This window comes from Delphinapterus leucas, chromosome 2, assembly GCF_059928025.1.
Source record: "Delphinapterus leucas isolate spDelLeu-1000000601 "Yukka" chromosome 2, BTC_Dleu_Yukka2, whole genome shotgun sequence".
NCBI classification, from domain to species: domain Eukaryota; kingdom Metazoa; phylum Chordata; class Mammalia; order Artiodactyla; family Monodontidae; genus Delphinapterus; species Delphinapterus leucas.
Window position 1 is genome coordinate 4,717,149 of NC_143130.1, and position 13,936 is coordinate 4,731,084.

At 39.8% G+C, this 13,936-nt stretch overlaps 1 protein-coding gene across 2 annotated transcripts in view; it reads right to left on the minus strand.

The window, feature by feature from the left end:
* Positions 1-3,631: 3,631 nt before the first annotated feature.
* STAM (signal transducing adaptor molecule) overlaps positions 3,632-13,936 on the minus strand; it is a 67,090-nt gene continuing 56,785 nt past the window's right edge. For both annotated transcript variants that reach the window (XM_022580612.2, XM_089906367.1), the window contains exon 14: positions 3,632-4,930. In XM_022580612.2, coding sequence (XP_022436320.1) covers positions 4,732-4,930 — 199 coding nt within the window. In that variant the 3' untranslated portion in view covers positions 3,632-4,731. The remainder of the gene's footprint in view (positions 4,931-13,936) is intronic.

Genomic DNA, 13,936 nt, shown 5'->3' on the forward strand with positions numbered 1-13,936 from the left:
GGAGAACACAAAACTGTACTGAGCCATGGTAGCATCAACGGCCTGAGCACACTGCCTCTTATACAGAATAACCATACTTTAGGCTAACAATGTTCATTTGTATGTACAGTTTTCTGATACGAGCTTTAAAAATTTAGATTCATCCCCTGTAACCATAAGTCACATAGTTCTGACTGCAATTTGGGGGATTAATTAATAATAAAGAGTGCTACAATGAGAACAGCGCATCAAGTTAATTAAATAACATCATAAAGAAAGAAGAGATCAATCCAGATTAATAGAGAATAAATGGACATTAAAAATGTGATATATTTCCTGGATTTTTAAAAAACTGTCCCTATAAAACAGTTTGGGGATGTTTGGTAAGAATAATATTACAGAATTACTGTTAATTTTCTTAGATGTGACAAAGGTTTAGGTTATGAAGGAATATGTACTTATCCTTACGAAATACATGATGAAATGTTTAGGTGTATAGTTTAGTGCGAAGTCTGTAACTTTGTCTATTCACACAATAAAGTATATGTGCATATGCACATACAGACACACCTATGCACAAACACGGATACACACACACACACGTATATATAAACATACATAAAGAGATAAAGCAAATGTGACAAAATGTTAATGATTAGTCAATCAGGACGAAGTGTACGCAGGTGTTCAATACATTATTTCAATCTTTCTGTAAGTCTGAAAATTCTCAACGTAAGAGTTGCTGGGAAAAGCACCACCTGTAGTATCAGATACTGACTTCAAAGGGCCAACTTAGTAACATCATACTCCCCTCTGCTTAATCTTAACCTCTGAAACAGTGGTCTCCAAATCGGACATATACATCCTAGGGCACAGGCTAAATAAACCAGAGATACGGGGAGAAAATATTAGAATTTCTATTAATAATTTATCTCTGGCCCTGTAAGATTTCTATTTTTGGTGTGTTTCATAATGTGCTATATGTATTAGTAGTATATGTTATTATAGTACTAACACATATAGTATATACTATATATATACTATATACTAATACTATTAGTACTATATTAGTACTATATGTATTAGTTCTACTACAGTAGAACTTCCACAATTTGTAAATACATAGACACATTTTGAGGCTATAAATTCAAAAGGTATTTGTTACTGATGAGGGCAGCAGCTCAATGAATTTGTATATACTCTTTTCTAAAATAGACATAACTTTTTTTTTTAAGTCTCTGAACATCAAACGATTATTAGAATCAGTTGCTTTCGCGTTTATACAAGGGCTTACCGACACAATAATTTAATCTGCAATCTTTATCAGAAACTCTTGACTCTAAAAGAAGCAGGAAACAGAGAATAATGGCAGAGGGAAGTATTAACATAAAGCTACGGAGTTGAAAAATCAACAAAGAACAAACAGTATGACCACAAGTTATCACCAATAAAATGTTAGGTTTCGTTCAATAAGGAAACCTAATATTTTAAACACTGAGATTTAAAATGCTCTAGAATATTATAAGGAAAAAATATTGCTGAAGCTAGAAAAACTTCAGGGGAAAAAATTACTAAGTATTATAATTTCAAAGGAAGACCACACTAAAAAAGAATACATAAAACTCAAGGCGGCTTTGCTTAAAAACCAGGGGGGCATGTAATTATAAACAGCATAGAAAATAATCTAGATATTTGACTAGAACACTTAATCGAACCATGATTCTAAAATAAAAGATAACTGAACATAACGTCTTTGAGAAAATATTTCGGTAAGTTTCTTTTATATATTTATTCTAAAGGGTACAAGGATTCATCGACAATGAAAAAGAAATTTTTGAATTAGAAAATGATATGAGTGAAGAATTTAAACTATAATTTTGTTATTAAATATTTAAAGAGTTATATAACAGGATGCTATATAATTGTTAATACAATCGGTAAGATGAGAAAAAGAAAACTAATTTTAATGTATTAAAGAAATAAAAATTTGACCAATTATACCAATGGACCTCATTTTAGAAAATAATTATATAGTTTTTGCAGTTGCATGCTTTATCATATAGGACACTAATTTATCTTGTATAAACTTGAAGCTTGGGACTAAAGATAGTTTCATGCTGAATTATACACATGTCATATATGAAAATTGTATCTATCAGAAAAGAATGTTAGGGGTCTATTAAGCATTCTAATTACAAAAATTAAGAGGTATAGAAACAAGGTCCAGAAGTTTTTAATATAAAGAAGGGAATCTCTGGGCACAGGAAAAGGTTCATCACTGAGTAGGAGAGACAGGTTACAGTGAAGCAGGACCAGGGAGTTAGAAAAGACTGTAAAATCATGGTAAGGACATACTACATATTATTCCTACTAGGTAGGTTTGAGGCACTGATATATTGTCCATCCAACTGACTGTGAGGTTTGTTGGCTACTCTAGCTAGATAGTATATAACTGGGCTGAATTTTTCCATTCAAACGTCACTGGCTTATGGATACACAAACTTTATAAAGGAAATAAACTGAGAAGTAAAATTTGCTTCACAGAAATTCATATTATAGTTAGTTCTTTTTATAAATAATCCTATTCCCTTTAAAAAGGGACAGCTATCTTTTAAAGAAAGATTTTACGGAAGTGCAACACATACACTGGTTGCAGAACAAAATCACTGTGCTCCTAACTGGTCCTTTCCTATTTCCGTCCTTGCCATGTCATCTGAAAGATGGAAAATACAGTGGTTCCTTTTCAGTGGAATTTTTTCCGTCTGCTATTTTTATACCTAATAAGTGAAAACTGCAAACTAATATAGTATCAGTTTTAAGTATTCATCATTTAAATCTTTATAAAGGTAAAGAAACTTGCATATGCATTGTAATAAAGGGAGTCTTTTTTCATTTCACCATTCTTTGACTTTTACAGTTACAGGGCAAAACACATACTAGAGAACATATCATTAATTTTACATCATGAAGCATATCAAAATAAAATGGGAAAAATGATACATTTGCCATTGGTAAACAGGAATTCATCAAAAGACAAAGAGAAAAATACGACTTGAGACGAAGTGTATCACTTAAACTAGAGTATTCAAATTGGAATGAGAAAGAGTACAATGTTTTGACAATGTTCATCAAAAAACAACGTATTAAAAAATTTTAATGTAAAGTTTGAATTCAAATTTTAAAATTACTATTTGAGGGCAACGTACTCTAAACTCAGGAAAACACAACACTAGGGTGAAACACCCTAAGTTGAAGATGAGGATTTAAATTTGAACCTACCTTGCCAAAGATGGAATCATTTGCCAAAAGGAAAGCAAGTACCTGATCATAATAGTCTCAGAAAATATAAATTAAATCTTCATTTATGGTGTGACACCTGTTACTAAATCAATTCATTTACTACGATGCTCAACTCAATTTTTCAGTTGTTTAAATAATAGCACAAAACTAGGGAAATTATAAATATTTAAGGAGATTAAAATGTCAGTAGAAAACATATTACATATGGATTAAAAGAAAAGCATTCATTCAAACTACTCTTGAATAAGAAGCCAAAATAATTCCATTTAGAACTTTAAGAGAGAGAGCAGCCCATAAATCCCGTTTGAAAGACAAGAATAAATAAACCGTTAAGCAAAGCCAGGAATCTAGATGACTTTGAAACATCCACTTACATCCATTTTAATGAAGAATTGAAGGATACACTGTGTTAAAGACATATTTAAAAGACTAGCAGTGGAATAAGACAGATGAATCAAATTTTGTTACAGCCTAAATAATTACAAGAGACTTTGAAAACGTAGTGTAATTCATGTTTTCTTTCCAGTTTCAAAGCTTCTATCCATTGCCTCTATCTTTGGTGTCACTGCCACCAATAAACACAGTATACAGCTTAGAAACCTAATTACTATCTTCAACTAGGAAAAAGTAAATTAACATTATTTCTTTAAAAGTAAGATATAAAGAATGTGGTCCAACTTAATTTTGTCTCATGGTCCCACAGTATTCTGAAATATCATGCCAAAATGTATAAGTTTAAAAGGGAACATCATCATTTCCTATAAATGCACCAAAAATTTAGCTACTGTACGCTGGTGTGATGACAGCTAGTAGTAGGCAGAGGCCACACAACGACATAACATACGTGTGTTCAGCGCACAATTACTCCAAGGAAGGTTCAGTTTAATGGGAAACTGAAACGTGGACAACATAATGCCTTCATGTACATATGCTACAGCGTTGTTCTCTTGCAGTTCAAAAGGACAGTGTAATTCTCTTAAATTTACACAAAACATTATGAAACATGGTAGTTGCTCATGATTAAAATTAAACAGCAATGTCAATTAAGTTAACAGTGTTAAATATATTCACATGATCACCACCGTGGTTCAAAGTGGCCACGAGTGAAGTTACACAGCGATCTATGCACACATCTGCCACAACGGTGCTTGCCAGTTTGACTTTCTGCAGACCAGGTAATTTTACGAGACAAAAAATCTTGCACTGATTCTTTCATATTACGAAAGGAATTAGATGTTGTAAGTAGTTTCATTCCTCTGGGGGAGGGGGAGGGGAGGACCTCTAAAAAGTCAGTGCAAATTGAAGAGAGGTCTCCCTTCTTGAATATTGGAACTTGCTGACCAAGATACGATTCCTATAAGCTGAGGATAAACAAATCTTAAGATATCAAAGAATCTCATAACATTGTCATGGGCGTTTAGCAGGTATCTGCCACAAAGAGGAGTCCCAGCCCTACAGCAGGGCCTTCGGAGAGTACGGCTGCTGGGGCGGAGGCGGCTGGGGCAGCGCCGATGTTAAAGTATAGTTCGGCACCTGGGATAGGCTGCTCCCTGCATTCTGGTATATGGTGACGTCGGGGGCGGCAGGAGGAGGACTATACACTGAAGCCTGGCTGGGATACGTGCCTCCTTGAACGGAAGTGCCCATCGTGCTGTGGAAGGGAAAGAACACTCGGTTAGATCAACACTGACTTACCTAGCTGTTTAGAGATGAACAGGAAAGCTGTTCATGAAACAGTTACTAATTCATGCAACGCATTCAATAAATACTTAGTAAATAGCTATAACGTGCCAAGCTGTTATTTGAGGCACTGGGATATCATCAAGAAGGAAGGGGAAACGTCCCTATCATCATGGAGCTTACATTCTAACAGGATAAAAAAGATGATAAAAAAATGTATAATATGTCAAGAGGTAGTAACAAGAGGTGGTATAAAGAAACGTAAAGCATCGTGGGAGAACCCCCGAGTTCCTGGGACAAGAGATTCCTGGGTATCCAGGGTGGTCCCGGAGGCTGCTCAGACACAGCTACACTGAAGCAGAGACCTGGAAAGAGGGGGAGGGAGTGACACCGATTAGCTAGGAAAATAGGCTTTCAGGCAAGGAGAAAAGCAGGCCCTTGAGAAGAGAAAAGGCCCGGCATGTTCAAGGAGCTACAAGGAGGCCTGGGCGGCCGGAGCGACGCGGCAGAATCAGGGAGGAGGAGCCGCAGAGTGCAGGGCCGTGCAGACTCTGGCGTGTACTGGAGTGGGACGGAGACACATTGGCTGCTTGTGGACACAAGAGCAATGCGATGTGACTTGGCTTTAACAGGCTCACCGGGCCCAGGCCAGAAGCCAGGTGACCTGACTGGGGGCTGCTGGAATCGTCCCTGTGAGAGCCCGTCGGGCGGCTGGCGAGAGCCATGGAGGAAAGGGGAGGGAAGGGTCCGATTTTGAAGGAACTTCCATCAAAGGAAGTTTACATCATGTCTGAGGTAAAATCTTAGAACTAAGTCCTACTCTACTCTGGTATAGTAGCCATTCACTGAAAAGGAAAAGACTACAGATAAGGGCCACGGCAGATTCGGGGAGGGAGAATCAAGCACAGTTTTGGACATGTCAAGTGAGATACCTAGGAGACTGCCAAGAAATGACAGTGAGCAGGTGGTCAGCTATGCGGGTCTGGAGCCCAGCAGAGAGGTAAGGGCTCAGAGCTCGAATTCGGGGGTCATCGGCACACACAAGCAGCGTTCAGGGTCAGGGACCTGAATGACATCCCCCAGGGAGCGACTGCAGACAGAGGAAAAAGCACTCCGTGTTTTGAGCTCTAGAGATAGAAGTCAGGGAGATAGATAAAGAGGCACTGGCAAAGAAGGCTGAAGAGTGGCAATAAGGCAGAAGGAAAACTAAGAGAGCACGGTCACGGCCAAGTGAAGAAAGTATTTCAAAAAGGAAGTGACCACTGGGTCTGGCCACACGGAAATGGCTGGTCCCTAAGAGCAGTGCTGGAAGACTAGGGGAGATGAAGACCTGATATCCTCCTTTGTCTTATTCCCTGAAAACAGAGAAGCAAACAACAGAGACCTTCTATCTACTCCCACTAACACATTTACCCACTGTCTGCACCCACACCCACAGCTACATCCTGCCTCGCCTCCTGCTGGGACCGACCACCTGCCAGTGTGCCCCTGTGCAAGGTGCCCGCCACTGTGCACGGATCCCATCCCACCGACCAGAACTCCTTCGAGCTGTCTTGATTCATGTCTCGGCTTCCTCTCTTCCCATCCCCAACCTGACAGTTGAGTTTCCACTATGTGTAAGACACCAGGATACAAAGAGAAATACGAAGAGCTTTAACAAGCAGATTTCCCCCCCACCTCTCTGTGAAAAATGTAAAACAAGCTATACGATGGGCAATTGCCTAAAATTTTCAAAATACTGCCTATTTTTAAACTTTTCTTCAATTCCTAGATTGTTTATAAATCAATGTTGGTAAATTCAATACTCTTGTACTTTGCACAAATTAAAGCAATTCACTATTATAACAGATAGTCATTTGCTACTATATTCCACCAACTAATGTAACCACGCAAGTCATGCTTAAAGGCATCACCCATTATCACTCCACAAGTGTTGTGTTGTGAAATACAAAGTATTACAAGAACTCAGGTTTCATGCTATTGGTCACATCGATAAGGGTCACAACAATGCTATTGTATCATGTTGAGACTAAGTGCTAAGCTCTGGTGCCAAAATGCCTAGTTTTGTATCTTAGCTAAATGGGACCTCAGCCGTTGCTCCCTGCCTCAATTTTCTCATCTATAAAATGGGGATAATAGTGTACCTACTTCATGGGTTATTACCGTCAATGAGTTAATACACATAAAGCATACAGCACAACACCTAGTGCTTACTACCCCATAAATGTTAGCTATCACTGCAATCATTCCCACTTTGTACTATATTCCTTATCTCAACTTAAAAGTTCTACCATCCACCCAGCTGTTCAAAGGTTAAAACCCAGCAATTCTCGCATATCTCTGCTCTGCACTATCTCCCCACCGTGTTACCCATAGGCGATCATTTGCTCATCTCTAAATAACCCTTTTCTCATCCCTATCTTGTAGTTAGACACTCATCATTTCTTGCCTAATATACTAGCCCACCAGCTCCTAACCTAGTCCCTAGGAATCCATCAACACTATCACCACCTGAAGCTCTTTACGGGCTTTCCCAGACAAGACCCAAGCTCCTTAACATGGTATCTCGGACCATCCATTACCCTTGTCAATAAGTCCAAGCGTCTCTCTCACCTCTCCCCCGAGAGACTTTAACCCTTTAGTAACACTGCACCACTGGTAATGCCCAACATGCACTGTGCGTTTTCACTGCTCCCCATTTCATCCGTTCCATGGGTACCATGCATTTCACAGCATGTCAGGTAAACAAAAGCATGAGACCCACATCTTTGTCCATGACAGACAATCATTCTTACTTTTTCCTCCAGTCTTAAGAGCATATTTTTCTTGGAAATCTTCCCTAAACCCTGAGGCTCCTCAAGCACTCTGCATATACCTTTATTTGTAATTTGTGTTGTAACAACATACTTTGTGTGTGTTTGCCTCCATTAGCCCCTAAGAACCTTGAGGCTCAGAAACTCCAAATCAATGGTCAACTAGTATCTGCCAAGGGAGCCAAGAATACTCAATGAGGAAAGGATAGCCTCCTCAACAAACGGTGCTGGGAGAACCGGATAACCACATGCCGAGGAATGAAGAAGGTCCCCTGTCTTACACCGCACACGAAAATGAACTTGAAATGGAGTAAAAACTTAAATTTAAGACCTGAAACTGTAAAACTCCTAGAAGAAAAGACAGGGGAAAAAGGTTGTTGAGACTGGTCTCGGCTGCGGTTTCCTGAATATACAGCAAAAACACAAGCAACAAAAGCAAAAATCAGTAAGTGGGACTACATCAAACTAAAACGCTTCTGCACAGCAAAGAAAACCATCAACAAAACCAAAAGGCAACCTATGAAATGGGAGAAAATATTTGCAAATCACATTATCTGGTAAGGAGTAAATATCCAAAATACATAAAGAACCCATACAATTCAATGGCAAAAAACCCAAAAATCCATCACTTAAATAAATCATCACTTTGTTTTCTTGACCTCCCCCTCTGTCTCTGAATTCTTTCTGCCACAAGAAACTACCCTGGGAACCATCCTTGTTGGAGCCATCCAGGAGAATTCAGGAGGACCTTCAAGATGGCGGAGGAGTAAGACGTGGACATCACCTTCCTCCCCACAAATACATCAGAAATACACCTACATGTGAAACAACTCCTACAGAACACCTACTGAACGCTGGTAGAAGACCTCAGACCTCCCAAAAGGCAACCAACTCCCCACATACCTGGGTAGGGCAAAAGAAAAAAGAATAAACAGAGACAAAAGAATAGGGACAGGACCTGCACCGCTGGGAGGGAGCTGTGAAGGAGGAACAGTTTCCACACACTAGAAGCCCCTTCTCTGGTGGAGATGGGGGGTGGGGAGGGAGGAAGCTTCGGAGCCGCGGAGGAGAGCGCAGCCACAGGGGTGCGGAGGGCAAAGCGGAGAGATAGCCGCACAGAGGATCGGTGCCGACCAGCACTCACCAGCCCGAGAGGCTTGTCTGCTCACCCGCCGAGGCGGGCGGGGCTGGGAGCTGAGGCTCCAGCTTCGGAGGGCAGATCTCAGGGAGAGGACTGGGGTTGGCTGCGTGAACACAGCCTGAAAGGGGCTAGTGTGCCACAGCTAGCAGGGAGGGACTCTGGGAGAAAGTCTGGAACTAAGAGGCAAGAGACCATTGTTTCAGGGTGTGCAAGGGGAGGGGATTCAGAGCACCGCCTAAACGAGCTCCAGAGATGAGCGCGAGCCGCGGCGATCAGCACAGACCCCAGAGACGGGCATGAGACACTGAGGCTGCTGCTGCCGCCACCAAAAAGCCTGCCTGCGAGCACAGGTCAGTATCCACACCTCCCTCCCTCCCTCCCACACCTCCCTCCCAGCCTGTGCAGCCCGCCACTGCCAGGGTCCCGTGATCCAGGGACAACTTCCCCGGGAGAACACACGGCGCGCCTTAGGCTGGTGCAACGTCACGCCGGCCTCTGCCGCCGCAGGCTCGCCCCGCACTCTGTACCCCTCCCTCCCCCCGGCCTGAGTGAGCCAGAGCCCCCAAATCAGCAGCTCCTTTAACCCCGTCCTGTCTGAGCGAAGAACAGATGCCCTCCGGCAACCCAGACGCAGAGGCGGGACAAAATCCAAAGCTGAATCCCAGGAGCTGTGCGAACAAAGAAGAGAAAGGGAAATCTCTCCCAGCAGCCTTAGGAGCAGTGGATTAAATCTCCACGATCAACCTGATGTACCTGCATCTGTGGAATACCTGAATAGACAACGAACCATCCCAAATTGAGGCAATGGACTTTGGGAGAAACTGCAGACTTGGGGTTTGCTGTATGCAACTGACTAGTTTCTGATTTATATGTTTATTTTAGTTTACTTTTTAGTGCTTGTTATGATTGGTGGACTTGTTTGTTGGTTTGGGGACTCTCTTCCTTTCTTTTTTATTACTTTATTTCTTTATTTTAATATTTTTTTATTTTAATAACTTAATTTATTGTAATTTTTTTTCCTTCTTTCTTTTTTTTTCTCCCTTTTCTTCTGAGCCATGTGGCTGACAGGGTCTTGGTGCTCCAGCCGGGTGTCAGGTCTGAGCCTCTGAGGTGGGAGAGCTGAGTTCAGGAGATTGGTCCACCAGAGACCTCCCAGCCCCACGTAATGTCAACCAGTGAGAGCTCTCCCAGAGATCTCCATCTCAACGTTAAGACCCAGATGCACTCAAGGACCAGCAAGCTTCAGTGCTGGACACCCCTATGCCAAACAACTAGCAAGACAGGAACACAACCCCATCCATTAGCAGAGAGGCTGCCTAAAACCATACTGAGTTCACAGACACCCCAAAACACGCCACCAGACGTGGACCTGCCCACCAGAAAGACAAGATCAGCCTCATCCTGCAGAACACAGGCACCAGTCCCCTCCACCAGGAAGCCTACACAAGCCACTGAATCAACCTTAGCCACTGGGGGCAGACACCAAAAACAATGGGAACTACGAACCTACAGCCTGCAAAAAGGAGACCCCAAACACAGTAAGTTAAGCAAAATGGGGAGACAAGAAATATGAAGCAGATGAAGGACCAAGGTAAAAAACCACCAGACCAAACAAATGAAGAGGGAATATGCAGTCTACCTGAAAAAGAATTCAGAATAATGATAGTAAATATGATCCAAAATCTTGGAAATAGAATGGAGAAAGTACAAGAAACATTTAACAAGGACATAGGAGAACGAAAGAGCAAACAATGATGAATAACACAATAAATGAAATTAAAAATCCTCTAGAAGGAATCAATAGCAGAATAACTGAGGCAGAAGGACGGATAAGTGACCTGGAAGATAAAATGGTGGAAATAACACTACCACAGAGCAGAATAAAGAAAAAAGAATGAAAAGAATTAAGGACAGTCTCAGAGACCTCTGGAACAACATTAAATGCACCAACATTCAAATTACAGGGGTCTCAGAAGAAGAAGAGAAAGAGAAAGGGACTGAGAAAATATTTGAAAACATTATAGTTGAAAACTACCCTAATATGGGAGAGGAAATAGTCAATCAAGTCCAGGAAGTGCAGAGAGTCCCATACAGGATAAATCCAAGGAGAAACACACCAAGATACATATTAATCAAACTATCAAAAATTAAATACAAAGAAAAAATATTAAAAGCAGCAAGGGAAAAACAACAACATATAAGGGAATCCCCATAAGGTTAACAGCTGATGTTTCAGCAGAAACTCTGCAAGCCAGAAGGGAGTGGCAGGGCATATTTACAGTGATGAAAGGAAAGAACCTACACCAAGATTACTCTACCCAGCAAGGATCTCATTCAGATTCGATGGAGAAATTAAAACCTTTTCAGACAAGCAAAAGAAGAGAATTCAGCACCACCAAACCAGCTTTAAAACAAATCTAAAGGAACTTCTCTAGGCAGGAAACACAAGAGAAGGAAAAGACCTACAATAACAAACCCAAAACAATTAAGAAAACAGTAATAGGAAGAAAACATATCGATAATTACCTTAAATATAAATGGATTACATACTCCAACCAAAAGACATAGACTGGCTGAATGGATCCAAAAATAAGACCCATATATATGCTGTCTACAAGAGACCCACTTCAGACCTAGGGACACATACAGACTGAAAGTGAGGGGATGGAAAAAGATATTCCATGCAAATGGAAATCAAAAGAAAGCTGCAGTAGCAATTCTCATATCAGACAAAATAGATTTTAAAATAAAGACTATTACAAGAGACAGAGAAGGACACTACATAATGATCAAGGGAACAATGCAAGAAGATATAACAATTGTAAATATTTATGCACCCAACATAGGAGCACCTCAATACATAAGGCAAATGCTAACAGCCATAAAAGGGGAAATCGACAGTAACGCAATCATAGTACAGGACTTTAACACCCCACTTTCACCAAGGGACAGATCAAACAAAATGAAAATAAATAAGGAAACACAAGATTTAAATGATACATTAAACAAGATGGACTTAATTGATATTTATAGGACATTCCATCCAAAAACTAACAGAATACACTTCCTTCTCAAATGCTCACAGAACACTCTCCAGGATAGATCACAGCTTGGGTCACAAATCAAGCCTTGGTAAATTTAAGAAAAGTGAAATCATATCAAGTATTATTTCTGACCACAATGCTATGAACTTAGATATCAATTACAGGAAAAAATCTGTAAAAAACACAAACACATGGAGGCTAAACAATACACGACACTAAATAAGCAAGAAAACACTGAAGAAATCAAAGAGGAAATCAAAATATACCTAGAAACAAATGATAATGAAAACACGACGGTCCAAAACCTATGGGATGCAGCAAAAGCAGTTCTATGAGGGATATTTATAGCAATACAATCCTACCTCAAGAAACAAGAAACATCTCAAATAAATAAGCTAACCTTACACCTAAAGCAATTAGAAAAGAAGAACAAAAAAAACCCAAAGTCAGAAGAAGGAAAGAAATCACAAAGATCAGATCAGAAAAAAATGTAAAACAAATGAAGAAACGATAGCAAAGATCAATAAAACTAAAAGCTGGTTTTTGAGAAGATAAACAAAATTGATAAACCATTAGCCAGACTACCAAGATAAAAAGGCAGAAGACTCAAATCAACAGAATTAGAAATCAAAATGGAGAAATAACAACTGACACTGCAGAAATAGAAAGGATTATAAGAGCTTACTACAAGCAACTATATGCCAATAAAACAGACAACCTGGAAGAAATGGACAAATTCTTAGTAAAGCACAACCTTCCGAGACTGAACCAGGAAAAAAGAGAAAATATAAGCAGACCAATCACAACCACTGAAATTGAAACTGTGATTAAAAATCTTCCAACTAAAGCCCAGGACCAGATGGCTTCACAGGCGAATTCTATCAAACATTTAGAGAACAGCTAACACCTATCCATCTCAAACTCTTCCAAAATATAGCAGAGGAAGGAACATTCCCAAACTCATTCTACAAGGCCACCATCACCCTGATACCAAAACCAGACAAAGATGTCAAAAATAAAGAAAACGATAGGCCAATATCACTGATGAACATAGATGCAAAAATCCTCAATAAAATATTAGCAAACAGAATCCAGCAGCACATTAAAAGGATCATACACCATGATCAAGTGGGGTTTACCCCAGGAATGCAACGGTTCTTCAGTATATGCAAATCAATCAATGTGATACACCATATTAACAAACTGAAGGATAGAAACCATATGATCATCTCAATAGATGCAGAAGAAGCTTTCGACAAAATGCAATACCTATTTATGATAAAAACTCTGCAGAAAGTAGGCATGTAGGGAACGTACCTCAACATAATAAAGGCATATATGACAAACCCACAGTCAACATTATTCTCAGTGGTGAAAAACTGAAACCATTTCCACTAAGATTAGGAACAAGACAAGGTTGCCCACTCTCACCACTATTATTCAACATAGTTTTGGAAGTTTTAGCCACAGCAATCAGACACAAAAAAGAAATAAAAGGAATCCAAACTGGAAAAGAAGTAAAACTGTCACTGTTTTCAAATGAGATGGTAGTATACATAGAGAATCCTAAAGATGCTACCAGAAAACTACTAGAGCTAATCAATGAATTTGGTAGAATAGCAGAATACAAAATTAATGCACAGAAATCTCTTGCACTGCTATACACTAATGATGAAAAATCTGAAGGGAAATTAAGGAAACACTCCCATTTACCATTGCAATAAAAAGAATATAATACCTAGGAATAAACCTACCTAAGGAGACAAAAGACCTGTACTCAGAAAAGTATAAGACACTGATGAAAGAAATTAAAGATGATACAAACAGATGGAGAGATATAGCATGTTCTTGGATTGGAAGAATCAACATTGTGAAAATGAGTATACTAACCAAAGCAATCTACAGATTCAATGCAACCCCTATCAAACTACCAATGGCATTTTTCACAGAACTAGAACAAAAATTTCACAATTCGTATG